Here is an 18085-nt window from a genome sequence, read left to right as displayed (position 1 = left end):
TGGATCGACTGCCTGGCCAGCAGACGGCGACTCAGACAGAGACCGACACCAAAGTCGATGATGATCTTGAAAAAGGTCCTCTTGATTCGAGCGAGAGCGACGAGATGGCGAAAGGCTCTAGCCCAAGGGCGGTCGACGAAGAGATACAAAAGCAGGGTACGGTCCTAGATCCTGTGGCTCCGGCAGGGCCGCCGTTCGGGGATGATGTAGTACAAGGCCGGGTCAAAGGATAAACAACATGCATGCGCGGACAGTATTATGGTATATAGTTGGGTATAATTCGAGCTTGTAACGAAGATGCGCAGATGGAATATTCCGTTTCGATCGTTCCTTCCCCTCCCCCTGACCTGGCATTGCGCGTCTTAGAGAAATTTGGCGATGGCAGCGGGCACGCCGGCGTACGGTGCCCTTCTCCTTGCCTTCTCTGCGACGCTAGCCATGGCCATGACGATCCACCAAACTTCCTCCTCAATGAGGCCCGGTTTGCCGTCGGCCCCTCCAGCTCCGACTTGAACCTTCAGCTTTCCCACTTTGAAGCTCAGGCTTCCATGCTCCAGCCAGGCTCCGACCGACTTTCCCGTGGCACGGTCGGTGATCTTGTAATTAAAGTAGTTCCACCTCTCCGTGGACCCTTTCACGCCGTCCTCCTTGGACGAGGTGCGGACGAGGTCGAACACGCGTTGAGAGGTCCCCTGGGGGATCGTCAAGGTGTAATGCGCGAACGTGATAGGGTCATGATTGACCAGCGTAGCACTCGGCCCAGTGTTACCGATATCGGAGCCATCTGCACCGAGGGTCATCTCGACGTCGTGCTTCTGACTAAAATGGGCGGTCCCGATAACCTGGCCGCCTTTCGAACGTTCCCTCAGGACGACATCGGGCGAGCCCTGGACTTCGGACATTTCCGCATAGTACCGGACCTTGCCAGGGGGCTCTGATACGGCTATATCGACCGTCTTGTAGCTCGCCCATTTGAACTGCAGCTCAAGGTTGTTCGTGGTGGCAGGAAGCAGGGATGTGGCTCGAGGATGGGTACCATCGTATGACGGCGGTGCAACGTCTTTGCTGTGTGCGAGTTCTTGGTATCCTGATGCAACGGCGGTCGACATTCGAGGTGCGATTGTTATGTGTTGGAGGCTGGAGAAGATGTTAACGCTGGTCTTGATGTCTCAAGGAGACGAGGGGCAAGAGTTCCCGCTGCATCGAGGACAGTCGCTAGTACTTATACTCCCGGCAAGAGACGTTCACTCAACCATCACTTCACACGCCAAGACCTTCTAGCGCTCATCACTGCCGAAGTCGTTGCCGGACGCCCGATCCCGGTCAGGTCCGGGAAACCTTGATTCTCGCTTGTTGCAAATGGCCTATCCTACAATGACGCCCACCTCCCTCTCGCTCCCCCAGCTATCCCTCACACGACCCAACTCCCTCAATACATGCACAACGCCAGTCCTCTCCGTCGTATCCGGAAAGACCTGGATCGCATCCGCTGCATCCTGTTGGTAATTCTCAAAGGAAGCTACTCCTTGTTGATGAGCTCTCGAACCGATTTCGTGAGGTAGAGGCTGTGTCACGATAGTGGGATAGGCAAGAAGGCCATGTCTCAGCGGGATCAATATGATCTTGGTCTCGAAGGGTTGCTTCGGCTGCCGCGCAAACTTCCGATCAGCTGATCTCGTTCGAGCCTTGGCACAGAGAACGGAGTCGGCACTCACATCTGCCCGATATGATCCTCTCTTGGGCCCGGCGACAAGCCATGCCTCCTTGTCCGCGATGACATCGTACATCATGGTTATAGGCTCCTCATCTGGATCAGAAGACCAAGCAGTCGATGTTTCTATCCGAACCCGAACGTCGATAGGCTCTCCGACTCGGTAGTCGAAATCCCCCGAGGGGAATTGCAAGGCGGATTGCGAGATGATCTGGATAGGTTTCAAATCGTAAGAACAATCATCCTCATGTGGCATGTCTATCAGAGTACTGACCTGCATTGGTGGTACCTCGACAGGTATTGTCAGAGAACGCCACGTCTCGGCGTCTACAAAGTCAAGGGGCATCAGGAATGTATTTCACCGACCTAGCGTGACGATGCCGACAGGCTTACCATCAAATTCAAGCTGGTACGCTAATACTAGTCGCAGTTGTCTACCTTGGAGATTGGTATGAGGAGAACGTTGGGTGATCTTGAAGACGTACGGCACAGGCGACTCTGTTGTGACGTCCTAGAGGGGGAAGGGTAAACAAAGCGGATCAGTGAGGGGACTCGAAGGAAAGAAGGGGTCGATCCCTACCCTCTCTTGCCCGCCAGTAGCGAACGGGATGACATCAAGATCGCCTTGATCGGAGGACACGACGGCCGAGCGTGTTCGGATCGGACCGTGACCCGCTGTGGAGACGGTAAATTTCGATATGAGACTGAAAGTCGTCGGGATGTCAGATATCGCCCAGGTCCAAAGCAGAGTTCGCTGTGCCTACCAATCCGGTCGGAAAAAGTCTTGCACATTGACAGCGAGCGGTAGCGCGAGGTTGAGGTTTTGCGAGATTCGATACACCCGCTTTACTTCGGGCTCATCTGTCGTCCGGTAGTCAACGCTCAGGCGGATCTACATACGCAACGTCAGCTCGCAGCAATATAAGTAATGCTGTTCTCACCTGGCTTACCACCACATCGTCGCTTTTCGCTTCCGTCACGTAAGGTATGGATATCACCAGCTTGTGGGCCGGATCGACACCGCTAATGATGACTCCCTGAGCTGACGCTTGAAGAGCTACAAACAGGAGCACTCCGCGTCAGTCAACCTACATGTCAGGCCCGCATTGATAGACAACCAACTCTGTGATCCAGAGCATGTTGACCCGGGGTAATAGAACGTGACTCCTTCCGTATCTGATGTCAGATTGATAGCGGCATCCCGAATCCGGTTGCGTCCCGAATATAAGGTCAAGTTCAACCTAGGTTCTGTCTCAAGGGAGACTGTCCTCACATCAAGCCGAGGTCCAGTCAGCTTGCTTGCTTGCTTGCTTGCTTGCTTCCCGTTCGAAATGAATCTGTACTCACCTTCGAGGGGTACATCGAGGTTAGCTTTGAAGGCTTCGGGATCGGCTGGTACCCGCATTATCCTGCTGGCCAGGCTCGTTGTCTGGTCTCTACTCCCATATTCGAACATCAATCGACCAGTCCGAAGCTTGCATGACCCGAGGGTAAACACCCCCGAGAGTGGCATCTAAGTGAAGCGATCAGGTATGATCAGCTGGTTGTGAGTTTTCGACTAAGCGAAAGCACACGCTTACCAAACTGGTCAAGACCACTTCATTCTCACCCTCTGTCAAGATCTCGGCGTCCGACGTATACCAGACGTTCTGCTGTCCCTGCCCAACGAGGCACACCTGAACCTTGTCTACTTCGAGTGTGGATGGCGCCCGATTTGTTATGATTATACGTATCTTCGACCCGTCCTCTGTAAGAAGTGGTTCGGCCGTATGAGAGCGCAACTCGAGCTCAAAGATCGGATGATCATACACGTCAATGTCTGAAGAAGGAGTCAGCCAATATCGAGATGTGGCGAGATTCTTTGCTATTCACCTTGCTCGAATTCGACTTGGTTAAACCGATCGACCGCTTCGGAAATCCGCCGAGTCGTTTCCTGGCATAATGTCTTTCCATCATCTTGAGACCATGTACTGCTCGACGTCGGAACCAGGCTTAGATATTCCAGACCAAGCATTACGAATGTCTTGTCGACGGGCGTGCCTAGACGATCGTGACACTCGACAGTACGTGCCAAAGCTCGCATACGGACGGGGTACCAAGTAGATCCAGCCATACCAGCTTGCCGAGCCTCGTCCGAAAGATAGTCTCGACAAAGACCGATGTAGATGAGCCTGGCAGCGTCGAGCTCGCCTCGATGACTGACGTGGGTCCGTGCGTGAGCTCAATTGCACAGAGAATGTAGGCAATATCTTGGCTTACTACGCGATTTCTGCAATCCGCTCGTCGAGACTAAATCTGACTCGGACCCTCCCGCTCCCGAGCTCAACAGACTTTGCGTCATCTACATGTGCAAGATACGATGAATAGAATCTTTCCCTGTCGTTGATTGCTTCAAGTAACTGTCTTGTCGACCCTGAGGCTGATTCTTCAGCTTTCGCCGTCTCTGCTATGATCGGGGATGCCGGGACGTCGAACAGGATCGAATCCTTTTGTGGTAATAGCTGAGACGACTGCAAGAAAGGGTATGCGTGGGGGAAAATCCCGTTCTTGAGGCCTATTCTGTCCATCTGTGAAGATCGATTGAAGCGACATACTATTTCAGCGCGGATCGGCGAAATCGAAACACAAGCGACAAACATGCTAACCTGTAGTATTGCTATCTTAAGAAGTTCGCCCCTAGCCGCGAGGAAGACCCTTCTCTCGGTCTCCGATCCGTCTTTTGCGACAGAAGCCGCGTTATAGCTACGGGCCTCCATCGTTCGACATACCGCGTCGACCTCCAAGACCGAGTCGTAGAGGAACGCCTCAATTGTGTCGGTCATGTTGGAAGCCTTTTGGTAGTAGCTCGAGGGTCAGTACTTGTAAATTCAGGCACCAACGGAAAAGGGCTCACCGAGTTCTCCCTGAGCCACCGGCCCATGTTCAAAATCCACCTCATCCCTCTCTCGACAATCTGGACGGGATTTGCTTTCCCACCCAGCGTAGTCACTCCCATTTCATAGCTGTTGAGGAGGATCTCGACCTGCCGGCGGAACAGATACACGTGGTACTCGTATATCGTATACGTTGATGACGGAGATTGGGAGCGATTTCTCGCAGAGTTTGCGGGCGGGAACAGCGGCGCAGTGTCCGTCGCAATCCTTTCCGTGCCCGTCCGACCCACGAAGACCGAGGTATCTGTGGTCGACAGGTCCCATCAGAGCTTGAAGAGAACAGGGATCTTAGAACGACAGACTGACCTCTAGCCACTTGCGCCATAGAAGCTTCCAATTCGTCATACGTCAAAAGGGCGTCCTCGAAAAGGCTCATCCGTTCGTATGTCAACGCCAACGACTCTTTGCATGCAAAGAATTTGTTCCAGTTCCATCCACCGCTACCCCCAGGAATCCGCATAGACGCTTCCCCCTTCCTGACGGCGTCTTCGCGTTCTCTAACGATATCGTCCAAGGCGCCGATGATGGATTCTTTCAGCGCCTGCGTGAGGTCCAGGAACAATGTAGGGTCCGCTACCGATGCCTTTTGTGTGACAGGAGCTTGAGCTGGCAGCGGTAGGGAGATGACCCGAGTCACAGGTGCGGTCAAAGTTCCAGCTAAATTGGTCGAGGAGAGATTTGCTTTCTCGTTCGTTGCCGTGGTGATACCGAAGTCCGACTTGAGCTTCGAGAGGATACTAGCAGCGGTGCTACCTGTAGCCGCCGAACGGAGGTTCGTGAACATGCTTCCAGCTCCTTTGCCCGTATCAGAAGCCTGCGCATTAGCCCCTGACGTCGCATTGTTGACGAGAACGATGAGGTTCTGAGCGTGAGATTGGTGGGCCGGTGGTAGAGATGTTATCCACGATGTGATGTATGGCCGGACGGACGACTTGTAGGCTTCATTGTCCTGCAGTCATCACGAATCAGTGATCATCGCCAACAATCTGCTCGATCACTTCGAGGATCTTACCTCGCATTCCACAAAACACATGTGTACCAGACTACCATCCACCAAGCTCCCTGCTTCTATATCTTTGGGTAACTTCGATTCCTGTTGTCTCGTCTGAACATCGACCAGCTTGTGCAGCTTGACATCGCATTCTTGTACGGTCCTGACCGATGGCTTGGTCGCGGACTTCCAATGGAAATTTCTCAGCGGCAATTGAGAATTGAGAGAGGACAAGATGTAAGGAAGATGTCGGAGAGTTGTCGGGGTCGAGGTGTAGGTCACGTTGATGGGGTGATCGTCGGACATCTTGGCGGTCGTTGCGGAAGAGGGTGTTTCGTCCGGTATGAGGTATCACTTGATCGGCATTGAAGTCTGCCTAGATTGAAAATCAATTCACCTCGAATGTTTAACGCTATTCAGTCCGACATTCGTACAGCAGAATGTATGGCTGCTATATGCTATAAAAGCCAAATTGCTCTGATCGATTATGACGATATGGTCTCGCTCGGAGATCGGTTTGTTGACGAAGTGAGCCGAGGATCGGCAGAAGAACCCTGACAAGCCCAACTACTTGAAAACCATCCCTGCACAACCAAGCCCACTATCTACAATTCTTTGTATCGTCGTAGACTAGGCCAGACGAGGGCGCTGTTTGCAGAATTCTGAGCTTGGGCATTCAGCCAATAGAGCAAGCTCGCGAGGCAACATTCCCATCCATCAAGTACAACAAAGAGAAAACATCCGACCAAACAGATCATCCTGCGGCCAGTGAACAAGACTAGATGGAACTGGAGTGGCCCACCGTACCGGCTTGAAGAGGTGGGTACGCTAGTTGAAAGGAGGCGAAAGAGGAAAGGAAGAAGATAGGAAACGTGGAAGGGTTCGTTTACTTGCCTTGAACGCTGGCCATGTCAAGGTGAGATCAGTCAGCTCTGAGCCGCAACGAGATCTCGGTTGTGCTGGAAATCGAGGAGATACTTACGCTTTGACGATCGGTACGACGATGACGATGATCAAGATCACGATACCGACCCCGACGATGATCCTCCACTTCATGTCCTTCCACCTAGTAACGCGATACAATGATGAGCCTATTAACCACCGCCAAGGTTGCTTGGGCCAGACGGAAGGGGATGAAAACACGGGAAAAGCGAAACGTACCACATCTGCTTCCTGACCCTGTTGGCACCTCGTCGGAATCCTTGTGCAGAAACGGCGAGGTCGTCTGCGAAACACACCATAGATGTCAGATTTCCTTATACGCCTCATCATCATCTCCCCCCTCGGCATTTCTTCAGATCTCAGGGGAGTAGGCATAGCGTAGAGTCCGCAAAGCGACTTACCGCTCTTGTCACGTAGAGTGTCCAAGTTGGCTCCTCGCTCGGTCACCTTGTTGATGTTATCCCTCATGATCCCGACGGTCGAGTCGATCTCGGCTTGAAGCGCTGCGGTCTGCGGAATTCATTTTAATCCATCGAATACCATCCGGAGAGAAGAGTTTGACCAAAGACGGTGACAGAATAGGAGCGAAGAGAAAGCAACAGAAAAGGTCAGGTGTCTATTACGAAGAAATGACTCTGAGCCCATTACTGACCCTCTGATCTCCCTGTCTAGCGACCCCACCCGCAGGTCCGGATCCGCTACCTCCTGGAGCAGAACCTCCAGCGGGGATATAAGGATCATAAGGCTGGTTATCACCGGGGTTCGCGTAAGGGTTGTTGCTCGACCTGGATACATGTGACGAGTCGCAGTTGTAGTTGGAATCGAGGTTTGGGTGGACGTATATTGAGGATAGGTTCCGAAGATAGGCACGAAAGAAATGCGGGTACACCGTCGACCAGTATGAATGGTCAGAGATTCCATAGAAAGCGGTGGTGATTCCATGATGAGTTGTTCGAAAAGAGATCGGGTTATAGTATTTCGCATTCCAATATCAAGGGAGAGAAAGGAAGAGTGTTTGTTGACGAATGAGTAATTGCACACAGCGCGGTCCGCCTTGGTCTATCACGACCGGAACGCACATGATGGGGAAGGTATTACGGTTCAAGGTCCTGTATTCTTGGTGAGGTCAAGCGAAATCGAACGGTGTGGGCAAGCGATTGTAGGATCTCGGATTGGCAAAGGCCATATAACCATTGATATTCCTGCACAAAAGGTCGTGAGCGTACAGCGTCGGCTGGCACAGCAACAGCAACAACCTCGGCTGGGAGAAAGGCAGCGAGGTTCGGAAGCAGATCCCATTCTGCCCGTTCGGTGACGTTATTCCCTTACGGCAGATCTCAGCGACGTCAAGTCTCAGCTCACGGATCGGGCCGTCGATCGTCGTACACCATACACCATCCATGCCATCCACATCGTCAACAATCCCCGATCGAGTAGCTTAGCTTGGTAGCTGAGTAGCGGTCAAGGGAGTCAACCTGATTGACAGCCATGAGAGAAGCTGGAGGAGACATTGAGCTGCCTTGTCTCTTTAATGATTACGAGTCAATAATTTCTACAACCTCGACGAGTAGGGCGACCTCTCGGAGTATAATCGACAGCATGACCTCGACGAAAGCAAAGTCGGAAGCCAACAAGGCTCGAGTGCTATACTGGTTCAGGACCGACCTGCGGATACATGATTCCCCGGCTCTTCAGGCTGCGCTCGCCTTGGACCAGGAGATAGGAATCGAGGCATTTTATCCGGTAGGCTTATTCCCGTGTATTCGGATAGCGCTTCCCAGCTGACAACTCGCTGCGCTTACATCGTAGATCTGGTGTTTCGACCCCCAGTATGTAGCCGCAGGGTTTCGGTACAAGATGCATGTGCTAAGATTCGCTCGGAACCCCACTCTAGATACGTCTGGAAACACCGGGTCGGAGTCAACCGGTAATTCGTTTTCCAGCCTTTACATCAACCTTGATCGCCCTGACTTTTTTCCTTGCGCAAACTCGCAGATGGAACTTCCTTTTGGAATCAATGTCAGACCTTTCCACATCGTTGACCAAGCTCAATCCGAAACAAAAGTTGTTCGTCCTACGTGGTAGTCCTGAGAAGGTCATTCCTCTTGTCTTTAAAGAGTGGGGCATAACGCACCTCGTCTTCGAGAAAGTAAGCCAGCCATGAGTGGAATAAGAAAAACAAAGACAGGCGTATTGACTTCGTCATGTCTGTCGTCTTCTTGATCAGGACACGGCTGCCTACGCGAGACAAAGGGACGAGCTGATCTTCTCGCTCGTAAAGGAAAGATTCCCTCATATCAAAGTCATCGTGAAACACGGTCATAACCTCTACGATCCCGAAGAGGTTATCAAGAAGGGGAACGGGGGGAAAGTGATTACGACGCTTATGAGCTGGAAGAAGGTCAGTGGCTTCTACTCGATGAGGCAAGTCGTCCCATTTCGGGAGGTGATGACCCATTCCCTGATCGTTTGGATAGGCAGCAGCGAAAGTAGCAGACGCTCCAGCCCGACCCGTACCAACGCCGACATCACTGCCCGATCCTGGAGACACTTCAATCGATATCACCCGTGCTGACACGAAGCCGCTGGAGAAGATCAAGAGCGAAAATCCAGCTTGGACGCGTCGCGCGAATAAACCGATAAAGGACGAAGCGGGGAGTGGTAATGCCATGGAAGGACCTTTTGCAAAGTTGGATGGCCTGAACGTGAACAGGGAGATCATGGACGACGAAAAGTTTGATTGTTTCGGTGAGATCCACGCGAACACCTTGGAGGTGCACCGGCAATGAAAAGGACGCTGAGACCTGGCGCGTCGTAGATACAATCGCTGGACCTGACAAGGATTTCGCCGTACCGACCTTGGAATCCCTCGGCCTGGGAAAAGCCACGACGCATATCCAAGGGGGCGAGACCGAAGCTTTGCGACGTCTACAGGCCTTTCTCGACGACGCGGTCGGGGTGGCGACGTTTTCCAAACCGAAGTCCTCCCCGAATAGTTTGGAACCGAGCACGACCTTGCTCAGCCCTTACCTCAAGTTTGGATGCATGAGCGTCAGGAAATTTTACTGGGATTCGCAGGACGTCTGCGACAAGTATGCGAGGGAGCACAAGGGTGCGACTATGACGAAGGAGCCGGAGAATTTGGCGGGACAGGTGAGTCGAGCTCGTCGAGTCAGTCGCCAATGGCTTTGGTGCGGTCGTTAATATTTTCGCTTCCGCAGCTAGAATTCAGGGACATGTACTATTGTGCGGAATACGCTACAGCCAAATACGAGCGGATCGAAGGCAATTCACTCTCAAGGTGTGTCTCATGGTTGCTGCGACGAACTCTTGAGCTGAATCTTTGAAGCAGGTTCATCGCGTGGAAACTAAGAAACAAGTACGATAAGGATGGACAGCTGATAGAACCGCGACCACGTGGGGATGAAGTGGATGAGGAGAGGTTCTCGGCTTGGGCAAGTTATCAAGTCGGACGTTTCAAGGCATGCGTGTCATGCTGATACAGTTGAACTTGCAGAAAGAAGGGCGGACCGGGTTTCCGTAAGCACGCAAGCAAGCTCGGCCGGCGAGTCTCAACTTATCCTCTGCGCTCTCCAGCTGGATCGATGCAATTATGCGTCAGCGTAAGTCTTATGTCTTGTACTGTGCTTACTTTCATCCGCGCATTGGCTCATATTCCGGTTGCTGCCACGAACGAGTTAGTCAAACAGGAAGGTTGGATTCATCATCTCGCTCGTCACGCCGTAGCATGTTATTTGACAAGAGGCCAATGCTATATCTCATGGGAAAGGGGTACCGAAGTCTTTGACGGTAAGTCAGATGTCGGAAACCGAATTTACGACCATTCACCTGATTTGAAATCTCGGTGTACAGAGTATCTTTTGGACTGGGATCCTGGTAAGCAACGGGTACGTCTTTCACAGGCACCGGATCTAACACGTCTCGCGATCTTTTTCAGCATCAAATCCAGGAAATTGGATGTGGTTGAGCTGTTCGGCGTTTTTCTCGCAATACTGTGAGTCAGCTTGTGTATGCTCTTCTTGCGCCTTCTAGATCTAGGTACTTAAGCGCGATGCGTCCTGTAGTCAGAGTTTATGGACTGGAGTCGTTTCCCTCAAAGACGGATAAGAAAGGAGCCTACATTCGGAAATATTGTGCGTCCCGAAATCCCATATTTAGTCCATGAACTTGTACTAATCAAGACCGGTTCATAGGCCCCGAGTTGGCGAAGTTTCCAGACAAGGTGAGACGCCTTTTGCCCAACGCCAATAGGTTCGCGCGCACTAACTCGCCTGATTACAGTTCATCTACAATCCTGCTTCCGCCCCAATCTCCGTCCAAGAGAAGGCTGGATGTATCATAGGGCAAGACTATCCGGCCCCGATACTGGACGAGCAGAAAGAGAAGGCGCGTTGTCTCGCTCGACTCAAGGTCGCTTACGAGGTCAATCTGCACGGCGATTCGCCAGATGTGATGAACGGCACGGCGGAAGATAAGCTCAAAGCGCGTTTCAAGGAGAAGATGGGAAGGGACGAGGATGACGAAGAGGAAGAGGCCTCGACGCCGAAGAAACGCAAGAATGCCCCGGTCGACAGTGGACCTATGGACAGGTTCTTGAAAAAGGCAAAGTCTTAGTAACCGCGACCTGCCCATATTATGGACGTTTTGTTTTCGATTTCGATCCTACCGTACGACTTCTATCAGCCTGTTCCGTCCATGTAACGACGCATAGATGGACTGCTTCGCTCTCGCTCTTGTGGTGTCTAATGTCGGGTGTATGTTGAGGAATGCTGCGCGAGCCAAATCCGGCGAAACGGTCCGTTGCACCGCGGAATCGCGTGGGAAACGTCATCCACGCGGGGGATCGATGATGCTACCAGCCAGCGAGATACGCGATACGCCGGCACTCACTCAGGCCGACGACGTAGATCAACTACTATCAACCCTCGACCTATCGTTTCGTCGTTGTTTGTGCCGATTGTACACATCTTGCATTCCGTTTCTTTCTCACTCCCTTTTTCGTCTGCAGAAAATCCCATAAAATGGTGCGTCGCGATGTGATTAACAATAACAAACGAAGCCGAAGCTGATCCGAGCTACGAACGCGTTCTTTGTTTACCTGTTGATGCCTTGATGTGGGCAGTCCTCCGGAATCAAGCCTGTAAGTGCTTTCCTCCCTGGAAGACTTCATCCTTTCAGTCTGGAGCTGATCCTGTACCACCTCGTTGCTAGGACGAGACCTGCCTCAAGGCCTACGACGAGCTCAAGCTCGGCAAGAAGCACAAATTCATCATCTACGCTATCGCTTCCGATTCGAAGAGCATCACCACCGTCAAGCAGGCCACCTTGGAGGAGGGTCAGGAGTGGGAGACCTTCGTCGAGCAGTTGCCCGAGAAGGAGTGCCGATGGGGAGTTTACGACCTGGAGTACGACCAGGGTGAGGGAAAGAGGAACAAGCTCTGCTTCGTCATGTGGTGAGTTTGCGACGCGTCGTGTCTCGACGTCATCGTGGATACTCAATCATGGAGTGCTGATGTCGTTCGGATGTTATACATGACAGGTCCCCCGATGATGCCCCGATCCGACAGAAGATGATGTACGCCAGCAGCAAGGATGCCATTAGGAAGCAACTCGTCGGTATCTCTGCCGAGATCCAGGCTACCAGCTTCGACGAGATCACCTTCGAAAGCGGTACGCACCTTTTCCGTAGTCTGTGTTCTTAGATCGTTGTGCGCTCATCCCTATTCCGTCTTGTCGCTTAGTTATGGACCGTGCCGCTCGTCGATAAACCAGATGACGTCGAACGCTTTTTTAAGTGCAACCAAACTTCCGGGTAAGCATGTAGACCCCGTTGAATCTCTACTCTACGTAACGCTCATCTTGAAACCATCGCATTCTCTTGACAGGATGTACAGCTATACCGATTCCCAATGGAAACCCTCAATCATTCCCTTCCCCCTATGCTCTTTCCTCCTAACCCGCCTTTTCATCATACCTTGTCGTAGATGGCTTTTCAATGGCATGCGTCTTCTCTTTGATCTCTTCTTTAGTCTGTGACGATCTTGCTTGTATCGATGGAAGCAGATGTTCATTCGTGATGTTCTGTGATAATCGGTGCAATAGGCGCGTTGATCGAATTGAGATTGGCGAGAGATGGATGCGCTTTGGTTCAGCCGTTGCGTAAAGATTGTTATTGGCATCTTTCGCTGGTTTTCGATGTCAACCGTCCGAGAGGTTGCGTGCTCACGACACATCGCTTCAAATTATGGTCAAGGTTTTCATGTACAGCTGAACTATCTAATCTAGACCTCCATTTCTAAAGCGCTCAATCCACTTTGGTCTTCTCGGCGTTCTTCGATTCGGCATGCCTGGCTTGAACCCTGCTGGTCAGCGCGTCGATCTGAGCGAACTGATGCTTGAAATCGGTAGGGTAGAGGAAAGGTCGAAGATCAAATCCTACGACGGAGAACGATATTAGACTCGTCTCGCTGATCATCTCGAAGGCTGCTAGCTTACTATTGTCGTCGGGCGAGTATCCCTCCTATCATTTTTGCCATGGACGGGTGAGCATTCTTGTCACGGACTCGAGGACGCCGATGGATTCAGCTTACCATGTGTACAGACGGGGTCAAGGTAGTCCTGATGATGGAAGCACCTTCAGCTCTCGGTACAGCCACGATAACCACTCGGAAACTCACATCTTGTGCCTGTTTCGAGCGTATTCGAAGAAGAAGTGCTTGACCTTTCGTGCGATCTGTAACGCAGCTTTCATCAGCCACGAAGCGCCCACGCTTTGGCGAATGCGCTTACCTCCTCTGGGGGCAGTCTGTTTCCCCATTCCTGAAGCAGCTTGGTGTACATTGCGAACGGGCCGCATTTCTCTACCTTTCGCATTCGACCAAAGACCGAAAGTTCGTCATAGGTCATACCCATGTCGATCTGGACAAACAAGACAGAGGTAAGTGATATGGGATGACGGAATGCACTGGAGTCAGGAGGACATACCTCATCAGACTGGACGTAGGTGTCTGAGAACGGCTCGAGCTCGGCAGTCGGGACGGCATCTAAGAACCTGATAACGTCGAACGTTAGCTTGGGTTAGGGTGAGATTGCGTTCACTGCACCTACTCTGTAAGTACAGGAAGATCCATGTTGTCTCGGGTCCACGCAATGAATTTCTTGAGATCTGTCTTGCTAATACCTCCGATGGGGTTGACGTCCGCGCTCGAGCAACTGCAGGTCAGAACACGGTGTGAGAATGCCACTCCTAGCATCAGACAAAGGAAAACACTCGAACTGACTCGTATTTGGTGTAGTACCCTCGAAGACTGGAGAAGCAGCAGTAAGTTAACGACTTGATTGGTTTACGGAGAAAAAGTGCAGGTATCGTACCTTTCATCGACGTTAGCACTTCCTAGCACCAACAACCCGCCGAGCTTGCCCCTCGACCAAGGCAACAGTTGCGCGAAGAGGTAGGCAAGCACCATTCGCAGACGAGCCTGCAAGAGGTCGTCCTTAGTACGAGATCGTCTCTTGAAGTACAGCACAGGTATGGACTGACTTGGATGTTCTGCAAAGCGAGGTTCTCTGCGTTGCTGCCGCCATGCACCTTGAACTTCGGCTTGTGGCCGGTAACAAAGGCAAAGATGTCTCGAACGGCGGTAACAAGGGCGTCCATGTTCAGGTCGACGTGGTAGCTGATACCAAATGTTCCGGTCAGATCTGTGAACGAGGCAGACATGACGCGACTTTTACTCACCTTCCGACAGCCTCGGCAAGATCCTTGGCTCGCTTCCTGGTAGCCGGACTAGAGTTTTCGGTGCCCATGTAGCAGGTGTGGAAGATCCGGTTGGCAAACTCCTTAGGATCGGACGGGACGTAAGTCGAGCCAGGTTCCTCTCCCGTGATTCGGCGGACGTCAGCAATGACGATAGGGTCTGATCGGGTTTTTAAATTAGCTTGCGCAACGTTAGTACCCAGATCATTGACACGCACCACCTTTCTGACAAGCCTCGACGACCAGTCGAGTCATCGAATGAATAATACAGGCGGTAGCACAGCTATCGATTCCCCCGCTCAACGGCAAGAAGTATCCCTGCGTCCGGGATCGTCGAAGGTAATCCCACAACCAACAAGCCGGTCCCAAAGCAATCTCCTCTTCGGGCGTGTGATAGTAAATCTCACGAATAGCGGTTTCTCGCCTGTCAAAATCGTCGCCCAACCCGCCGTCAAGACGAAGGCCCTCAACACGGATCCGTTCATAAGCCTCGGCTTGAACAGATTGCATCCTCCTGCTGCTCTGAGTACGGTGCGCCCTGACGGCCTCGAGGTCCAACGTGGCCGAGATAACCTCGACATCAGACAAGGAGAATTGAGATCCCTGGGCGACGATCTTTCCGTTGAAAGCAATCAGAGGAGACCCATCATAATAGAGCCTATCACCGTCGCATCCCTGCTGATTGGCGTAAAGGTAGATACCTCCGAGCTTTTAAGACGTGTCAGCTGGTCATGTCTGATATGGAGGTATTGTCTGTCGAGAGACTCACTTTGAGGGTAGCCTCCTTGATCAGCTCGACTCGAGTGTAAAGCTTTCTCAGCTCGTGATGACTGGCACTGGAGTTGGTAAAGATCTCGACTCCATCGAGGCCCATCAACGTGTGGGGCCTAGTCGTTTGAAAAGTTTAGCTGGTTCTTCAGATGCCAGACACTTTGTAGCGAGACTGCGACTTACGACGCAGGCGTGAATAGCTCTTCACAGAGCTCTACACCAATCACGGTGTCGTCGGTAGACACCACACCGTCACCAAAAGGTACCAAGCTCTAAATCCAAACAGTCGGCTAAACGTTCTCGACGTGTTGTTACTATCTCACTGACCTGTCCGGTAACATCCCGAATGATCCTGGGCAATGAGTGCTCCTCTACTTTTCGGTGCTTGTCCCACGGTGCGAAGTGTCTCAGCTCTCGCTACGATGCCTCGTTGTGAGCTCCCGAACATCCAAACAAACGTTGGGTCAGAATAGGACTGACGTAATTCCCGTCGTTGGCCATCCACATCTTGGGTCGAATCATCAGAATCTTTCCATTGTAAATGATGACTCGGCAGTTGTAGTTGTTGTTCTTATGAGTCATCGGCCTGTGTATCGCAGAAGAACCGGTCAGCCCTGAGAAGATTCGATCGTAGCATCCTTGTTGACTGACATGCCGACATCGCAGATGATATCCCGGCAGTCAGGATGAGCTAACAGCTTGGCCAAGACTTCCCATGAATGACGGTGAGTGTCGACTGTCGAACCGAAATTGGTCAGCAAAACAGCGATATCCCCTCGCTATATCCTCACCCAACTGACCTTCGAGGAAATGATCGAGACATCCGTATCCGGGGATCTCGAGCTCGGGACCGACTCGGAGCATGGCTCCCTGAGCTTTGGCGAGCTGGATAGAACGGAGGATTCGCTCATAGTTGCCCTATGATGTTGACGATTAGCGGGCTGTTTCTGCTGAAGCTTTGGGTCAGACGGGGCTTACTTCAAAATCCAGGGACCACTGGTTGAGCGAACTATAGAGGAGCAAGTTTCAGACCTGCTTGACCTTGTCGTGATGACACAGCTAATCTATTCTGTTGAACGTCAAACTTACCAGCTATTGATAAGAGCAAATCGGGAATGAACGGTCAGCTAATCGGTCGCCTTCCCTTTGAATTGAGGACAGTTCGCTTACGTCGCTACAGTAACTAGATGCATGGCGTCGTAAAGTTAGTGCAATTTATCTAGATCTATCACGGGCATTCTCCTTCGACTTGGATGAGTGGGACTTGCTATGTCGAGGTCTTTCCGGGACCTCGAGATCGAACGCATCGACCGTCCTCTCGCGTAATCGGAAGCTGACGTCACACTCGGCGCGCCAGGCGCAAGGAACCTGCATTTGCGCTTCTCTCCTTGGTTGACCTATTTTCCACGCTCGAAACACGACAAGGCGATGACTTTCGATATCCCGAGTCAAGTCCAGCAGTTTCTGACCTGATTCGTTCCGGCTTATACCAACCGCTGCTCGATATACGTCGCCTCTGAACTCCGAGATACCCTACATCGAAGTTCGATGCTGATATTATGTGCCGACGCCCCCATCCTATTCGAGAGCGGCAAGTGCTGACATGCTTTATTACACGGCGCTAGAAGAACAGATACTATTCTGCAATTTCTGTTGGCCGAGCATATATGATACAGACTGGACATTCTGGAACCTGGTTTGAACACCTCATCTCGAGCTGAACATCTCCTGATTCAAACACAAAGATCGCCACTATCCTTTGTCGAGCCACAGCATCTATGTTGATTGACACATATATCTATCCATATCGACACACAAGCGGCTACTCTGTCGACCCTGCTGTGGACTACATCACGTCTCCATGTCGGGCATCATTTTTCCAATCTGGAGGATGTCGTCGTTTTGGGATTTTCCAGCAAGTTCTCGATAGGGATCCGGGTTGTACTCGCACCAGTTGAACCAATCTCCGTCCTTGTGGATACAGTTTCTCTCTCGGCGGAGAACGCGGTACCCAAGGTAGTAGCATTGGCAACCGAGGCGTCGATGGCAGTTTGTGTGCTGTCAGCAGCGGATGCAAGGGTGGAGACGACCCCAGAAGAGGAGGCGTCCGCAGTGCGCGTAAGGATTGATCCCACATCTTCAGCCTCGAGGTCGGTAGCAGCTGTTTTCCTTCTCTTGGAAGCTCCGCTGGCACTCTCGCCTAAGGCTGCCTCTTCCGGTAGACGTTTGAATGCGTCTTCCGCCTCCTTCTGAAACCACCAGTCCCAGTCTCGCTCGACATTGGTCCCACTACCGTTCAGTTCTTTCATGCGCAAGGATAACCACTTGGCACCTGCCAGTTGGTACAACTTGCCAACCTGTTCGCACTGGGGGTTGCGTTTTTGGCGCTTTCCAAAAACGCCTTTTTGGGTCATCTCCTCAAGGCCACAGACCCTTCTTCCCCTCTCTGCAGCTTCAGAAAGCCTGAATCGTCTCTTCACGATATAGCCTGGCTTTCTGGGTGAACGCTCCGCCAGCATGCCAAAGTCCCAGTGCTTTGCAAGCTCTTCCAGGTCTCTGTTTTCCTTCACATATCTTTGAAGATAGGTATCCAAGGCTGAGACGAAGTCGGTAGGTGCTTCGTGTTCTGCAAGGTCTTCCAAGTCTTTCACCAAGTTCTGCGTCATTGTAAGATTTTGGCAGGGGACAGATTGACGAGGTAGGCGATACTCAGACATCCAAACCGCCAAACATCTTTCTACCCAGTCTTTATCCCCATTTCCTTAGAGCCCGGCGGAACGTCTTTCTTGTGGTCAACTCCACTCCGATCAAAAGAGCGACCCGGTACAACGGAAGGATGCCTGATGCGACAAAAGAGTGAACCCAGTATTACGATAAAAGGAGCGATACCCGCATCTCTTGCGAGTCTAAGCGCGCGCTCTTCACCTGTCCGCCGCTCCCAATTAACAGGAAAAATCAAG

The 18085-nt window shown here is 51.9% G+C and overlaps 7 protein-coding genes across 7 annotated transcripts; 2 read left to right on the top strand and 5 right to left on the bottom strand.

The window, feature by feature from the left end:
- Window positions 1-102: 102 nt before the first annotated feature.
- HD553DRAFT_228426 (uncharacterized protein) lies at window positions 103-1237 on the bottom strand. The gene has a single exon (XM_046177289.1). The coding sequence runs from the start codon at window positions 1107-1109 to the stop codon at window positions 363-365; it is 747 nt and encodes a 248-aa protein (XP_046037217.1). The 5' UTR covers window positions 1110-1237; the 3' UTR covers window positions 103-362.
- Window positions 1191-6095, bottom strand: HD553DRAFT_310499 (trafficking protein particle complex subunit 10). The gene is made up of 16 exons (XM_046179844.1): window positions 5657-6095; window positions 4951-5593; window positions 4605-4888; window positions 4357-4542; window positions 3971-4278; window positions 3584-3909; window positions 3292-3530; window positions 3059-3224; window positions 2834-2974; window positions 2662-2768; window positions 2476-2603; window positions 2292-2415; window positions 2105-2222; window positions 1986-2038; window positions 1716-1922; window positions 1191-1646 (listed from the first exon to the last, which is right to left on the bottom strand). The coding sequence occupies exons 1-16, from the start codon at window positions 5939-5941 to the stop codon at window positions 1365-1367; spliced, it is 3597 nt and encodes a 1198-aa protein (XP_046037216.1). The 5' UTR covers window positions 5942-6095; the 3' UTR covers window positions 1191-1364.
- A 15-nt stretch (window positions 6096-6110) lies between these two features.
- On the bottom strand, window positions 6111-7806 carry HD553DRAFT_310498 (synaptobrevin-domain-containing protein). Its single transcript, XM_046179843.1, has 6 exons — window positions 7657-7806; window positions 7230-7362; window positions 6979-7087; window positions 6797-6860; window positions 6618-6701; window positions 6111-6537 (listed from the first exon to the last, which is right to left on the bottom strand). Coding segments are annotated over exons 1-6 (408 nt in total). The 5' UTR covers window positions 7659-7806; the 3' UTR covers window positions 6111-6521.
- A 409-nt stretch (window positions 7807-8215) lies between these two features.
- On the top strand, window positions 8216-11459 carry HD553DRAFT_370523 (FAD binding domain of DNA photolyase-domain-containing protein; the record flags this gene model as incomplete). The annotated part of the gene is made up of 17 exons (XM_046184171.1): window positions 8216-8320; window positions 8387-8406; window positions 8472-8504; window positions 8573-8726; window positions 8805-8982; window positions 9059-9325; window positions 9396-9730; window positions 9799-9878; window positions 9927-10036; window positions 10099-10117; window positions 10175-10200; window positions 10280-10387; window positions 10451-10474; window positions 10536-10592; window positions 10663-10731; window positions 10792-10820; window positions 10880-11459. Coding segments are annotated over 17 exons (1947 nt in total), but the record flags the coding sequence as incomplete, so codon positions are not given.
- Window positions 11460-11520: 61 nt separating this feature from the next.
- Window positions 11521-12360, top strand: HD553DRAFT_228212 (actin filament severing). The gene is made up of 5 exons (XM_046177288.1): window positions 11521-11544; window positions 11607-11622; window positions 11721-11738; window positions 11810-12051; window positions 12138-12360. The coding sequence occupies exons 2-5, from the start codon at window positions 11620-11622 to the stop codon at window positions 12298-12300; spliced, it is 426 nt and encodes a 141-aa protein (XP_046037213.1). The 5' UTR covers window positions 11521-11544; window positions 11607-11619; the 3' UTR covers window positions 12301-12360.
- A 542-nt stretch (window positions 12361-12902) lies between these two features.
- On the bottom strand, window positions 12903-16318 carry HD553DRAFT_341659 (uncharacterized protein; the record flags this gene model as incomplete). The annotated part of the gene is made up of 20 exons (XM_046182658.1): window positions 12903-13033; window positions 13094-13118; window positions 13189-13216; window positions 13276-13331; window positions 13388-13516; window positions 13583-13649; window positions 13706-13810; window positions 13879-13905; window positions 13970-14076; window positions 14139-14274; window positions 14337-14514; window positions 14573-15062; window positions 15124-15241; window positions 15309-15397; window positions 15453-15542; window positions 15606-15711; window positions 15777-15861; window positions 15926-16043; window positions 16104-16134; window positions 16296-16318. The coding sequence occupies 20 exons, from the start codon at window positions 16316-16318 to the stop codon at window positions 12903-12905; spliced, it is 2139 nt and encodes a 712-aa protein (XP_046037212.1).
- Window positions 16319-16996: 678 nt separating this feature from the next.
- Window positions 16997-17791, bottom strand: HD553DRAFT_341658 (uncharacterized protein; the record flags this gene model as incomplete). The annotated part of the gene is made up of 1 exon (XM_046182657.1): window positions 16997-17791. One exon carries the CDS (start codon window positions 17789-17791, stop codon window positions 16997-16999), a length of 795 nt encoding a protein of 264 aa, XP_046037211.1.
- Window positions 17792-18085: the final 294 nt, after the last annotated feature.

The sequence above is a fragment of the Filobasidium floriforme genome (assembly GCF_021052385.1).
Source record: "Filobasidium floriforme strain CBS 6241 chromosome Unknown HD553scaffold_9, whole genome shotgun sequence".
Lineage (NCBI taxonomy): Eukaryota > Fungi > Basidiomycota > Tremellomycetes > Filobasidiales > Filobasidiaceae > Filobasidium > Filobasidium floriforme.
Note: the sequence above shows the minus strand (reverse complement) of the source record. Positions and strands in the feature narration are given on the sequence as shown.

Bases quoted from the DNA above. Each gene is read 5' to 3' on its own strand.
- HD553DRAFT_310499 (XM_046179844.1), bottom strand. From the start codon at position 5,941: ATGTCCGACGATCACCCCATCAACGTGACCTACACCTCGACCCCGACA. The intron at 2,769-2,833 runs GTTGGTTGTCTA...TCCTGTTTGTAG, and splicing joins AACATGCTCTGGATCACAGA to CTCTTCAAGCGTCAGCTCAG. The intron at 2,039-2,104 runs GTAAGCCTGTCG...TTGACTTTGTAG, and splicing joins GTACCAGCTTGAATTTGATG to ACGCCGAGACGTGGCGTTCT.
- HD553DRAFT_228212 (XM_046177288.1), top strand. The intron at 12,052-12,137 runs GTGAGTTTGCGA...TATACATGACAG, and splicing joins AAGCTCTGCTTCGTCATGTG to GTCCCCCGATGATGCCCCGA.
- HD553DRAFT_310498 (XM_046179843.1), bottom strand. The intron at 7,088-7,229 runs GTCAGTAATGGG...TGAATTCCGCAG, and splicing joins CTAGACAGGGAGATCAGAGG to ACCGCAGCGCTTCAAGCCGA. The intron at 6,702-6,796 runs GTACGTTTCGCT...TCGCGTTACTAG, and splicing joins AGGGTCAGGAAGCAGATGTG to GTGGAAGGACATGAAGTGGA.
- HD553DRAFT_228426 (XM_046177289.1), bottom strand. From the start codon at position 1,109: ATGTCGACCGCCGTTGCATCAGGATACCAAGAACTCGCACACAGCAAA.